General features: G+C 37.6%; 1 protein-coding gene across 1 annotated transcript in view; it reads left to right on the top strand.

Annotated features, from left to right (window-relative positions):
* Nucleotides 1-2,958: 2,958 nt before the first annotated feature.
* Nucleotides 2,959-3,674, top strand: part of LOC133665237 (uncharacterized) — a 4,510-nt gene continuing 3,794 nt past the window's right edge. Inside the window, exon 1 of the mRNA XM_062070485.1 lies at nucleotides 2,959-3,429. Coding sequence (XP_061926469.1) covers nucleotides 2,962-3,429 — 468 coding nt within the window. The 5' untranslated portion in view covers nucleotides 2,959-2,961. The remainder of the gene's footprint in view (nucleotides 3,430-3,674) is intronic.

The following is a 3,674-nucleotide window of genomic DNA, read 5'->3' as shown; positions in this document are numbered from 1 at the left end:
CACTAGATGTGACCAATCTAAGTCCAAGACTAGATGTGACCAATCTAAGTCTAAGACTAGATGTGTCCAATCTAAGTCCAATACTAAATGTGACCAATCTCAGTCTAAGACTAGACCTGACCAATCTAAGTATAGGACTGTATGTGACCAATCTAAGTCCAATACTAGATGTGACCAATCTAAGTCTAAGATTAGATGTGACCAATCTCAGTCTAAGACTGGATGTGACCAATCTAAGCCTAAGACTCGATGTGACCAATCTAAGTCTAAGTCTAGATGTGACCAATCTAAGTCTAAGACTATATGTGACCAATATAAGTCTAAACCAGATGTGACAAATCTAAGTCTAAGACTAGTTGTGACCAATCTAAGTCAAAGACTCGATGTGACCAATCTAAGTCTAAGACTAGATGTGACCAATCTAAGTCTAAGACTAGATGTGACCAATATAAGTCTAAGACTAGATGTGACCAATATAATTCTAAGACTAGATATGACCAATATAAGTCTAAACAAGATGTGACCAATCTAAGTCTAAGACTAGATCCGACCAACGTAAGTCTAAACCAGCGTGAACCAATCTAAGTCTAAGACTAGATGTGACCAATATAAGTCTAAACCAGATGTGACCAATCTAAGTCTAAGACTAGATGTGACCAATATAAGTCTAAACCAGATGTGACCAATATAAGTCTAAGACTAGATGTGACCAATCTAAGTCTAAGACTAGATGTGACCAATCTAAGTCTAAGACTAGATGTGACCAATCTAAGTCTAAGACTAGATGTGACCAATCTAAGTCTAAGACTAGATTCTGTCCTGATTTTGTAAATTGATTTAATTACAAATATATGCACAATACAATTTTAATGACAATAAATCTTACTGTACTTTTATTTTTCTTCTTTTGGATGTTTTGTTGATATCCAATCTCTCTGATGAAGTATTATAGACAACATTCTGGAGTGTTTACATCTTTGTTAGGGGATAAACTTACACAATCAGCCGGGGATCAGATAAGTATTTCTCCCACTGTATTAGAAGACAGAAAAATGTAATTATTAAAATCATAAAGTAAGAAATTCAGTGGAGCACCTTTTATCCACACCAAAATCAAATGTGTTCTTTGTAGTCAGCCTATAATCCATCTCCTATCTAACTTTCACCTACACAGATTACATCATCCCAATCACTTCAATATAATGTAATAAAGTATTGTTAATATTAACAAACAAGTTAATGGCATTAAAATGTGTTCAAATCATTTTAATAAAATGTCAGAATGACTTTGTTGTCGTTATTTAAAGACATCTGTACACAAAAGCCAAAAGCAGTGAAGTTGTCACGTTGTGTAAATGGTAAATAAAAAGAGAATACAATGATTTGCAAATCCTTTTCAACTTATATTCAACTGAATAGACTGCAAAGACAAGATATTTCATGTTTGAAATGGAAAACTTTGTTATTTTTTGCAAATATTAGCTCATTTGGAATTTGATGCCTGCAACATGTTTCAAAAAAGCTGGCACAAGTGGCAAAAAAGACTGAGAAAGTTGAGGAATGCTCATCAAACACTTATTTGGAACATCCCACAGGTGAACAGGCTAATTGGGAACAGGTGGGTGCCATGATTGGGTATAAAAGCAGCTTCCATGAAATGCTCAGTCATTCACAAAGAAGGACGGGGCGAGGGTCACCACTTTGTCAACAAATGCCTGAGCAAATTGTTTAAGAACAACATTTCTCAACCAGCTATTGCAAGGAATTTAGGGATTTCACCATCTACGCTCTGTAATATCATCAAAAGGTTCAGAAAATCTGGAGAAATCACTGCACGTAAGCGGCAAAACCAAAAACCAAAATTGAATACCTGTGACCTTCGATCCCTCAGGCTGTACTGCATCAAAAATATGACATCAGTGTTTAAAGGATATCACCACATGGGCTCAGGAAGTCTTCATAAAACCACTGTCAGTAACTACAGTTGGTCGCTACATCTTTAAGTGCAAGTTAAAACTCTACCATGCAAAGCCAAAGACATTTATCAACAACACCCAGGAACGCAGTCGGCTTCGCTGGGCCTGAGCTCATCTAAGATGGACTGATGCAAAGTGGAAAAGTGTTCTGTGGTCTGATGAGTCCACATTTCAAATTGTTTTTGGAAACTGTGGACGTCGTGTCCTCCGGACCAAAGAGTAAAGGAACCATCCGGACTGTTCAAAGGTCAAAGTGTAAAAGGCAGCATGTGTGATGGTATGGGGGTGTATTAGTGGCCAAGACATGGGTAACTTACACATCTGTGAAGGCACCATTAATGCTGAAAGGTACATACAGCTTTTGGAGCAACATATGTTGCCATCCAAGCAACGTTATCATGGACGCCCCTGCTTATTTCAGCAAGACAATGCCAAGCCATGTGTTACAACAGTGTGGCTTCATAGTAAAAGAGTGCGGGTACTAGACTGGCCTGCCTGTAGTCCAGACCTGTCTCCCATTGAAAATGTGTGGTGCAATATGAAGGCTAAAATATGAGAAGGGAGACTGTTGAACAACTTAAGCTGTACATCAAGCAAGAATGGGAAATAATTCCACTTCAAAAATGTGTCTCCTCACTTCCCAAACCTTTACTGAGTGTTGTTAAAAGGAAAGGCCATGTAACACAGTGGTAAAAATGCCCCTGTGACAACTTTTTTGCAATGTGTTGCTGCCATTAAATTCTAAGTTCATGATTATTTGCAACAAAAAATGAAGTTTCTCAGAGTGAACATGAAATATCTTGTCTTTGCAGTCTATTCAGTTGAATATAAGTTGAAAAGGATTTGCAAATCATTGTATTCTCTTTTTATTTACCATTTACACAACGTGACAACTTCACTGCTTTTGGCTTTTGTAGATCAGTGATTACACTAACTGATGCATTTTGTTTCCACAGTATATCATGAATGTTTACTAAATAGAAAGATGGAGATGGCGTTATGCAACATCAAGAATCCCAACGAGTTATGGTCTTTGGAGTCATGTGATGAACTGGAGCAGTATGGTATTACAATTAGTGTCTGCACTGACATATTTAGTACCACCATATTGTGGATGGAAGCAGACAATAACGACGGTGATCCTTCAGTATTTCTCAACCACTTCCTGGACACAGTGACTCGTATTGGAGGTTGTCCACAGCGACTGATGGTCACACCAAGTAGAGAAAATGAACACATCGCAACAACGCAAACTTTCCTGCGTAGGAATCATACAGACTGTTATGCTGGGGAGGACAGTGTGATGGGTGGAGTCAGCTTGAGAAGTCACATGTGGATACACACATGTACGCCATGGAAGATCTGTTTTGCAGATCTCAGAGAATTAGGACATTTCACAGGAAAAGATTTGGACAAGAACCTCATACAGTTCTGCTTCCTCCACATCATCCAGGTAAATATAAAATAAATGTCTTATAACACAGCTGTCAAACTCAAAGCCCGGGGGCCCGCCACATCATTTAACGCATCATTAAACCCTGAAATAATACGAGTCAAAGCATTTTATCATTTACTAAATGTCATCTTTTCATTGTGACGGACAGAAAAACATGTATTGCATGCTATTGAGTATACTTTAAACTTTATTAACTAATAATGCAACAAATATAATACTACCATTCATTTCAAACTTTTTAA

The sequence above is a fragment of the Entelurus aequoreus genome, linkage group LG14, assembly GCF_033978785.1.
Source record: "Entelurus aequoreus isolate RoL-2023_Sb linkage group LG14, RoL_Eaeq_v1.1, whole genome shotgun sequence".
Taxonomy (NCBI): domain Eukaryota; kingdom Metazoa; phylum Chordata; class Actinopteri; order Syngnathiformes; family Syngnathidae; genus Entelurus; species Entelurus aequoreus.
Note: the sequence above shows the minus strand (reverse complement) of the source record. Positions and strands in the feature narration are given on the sequence as shown.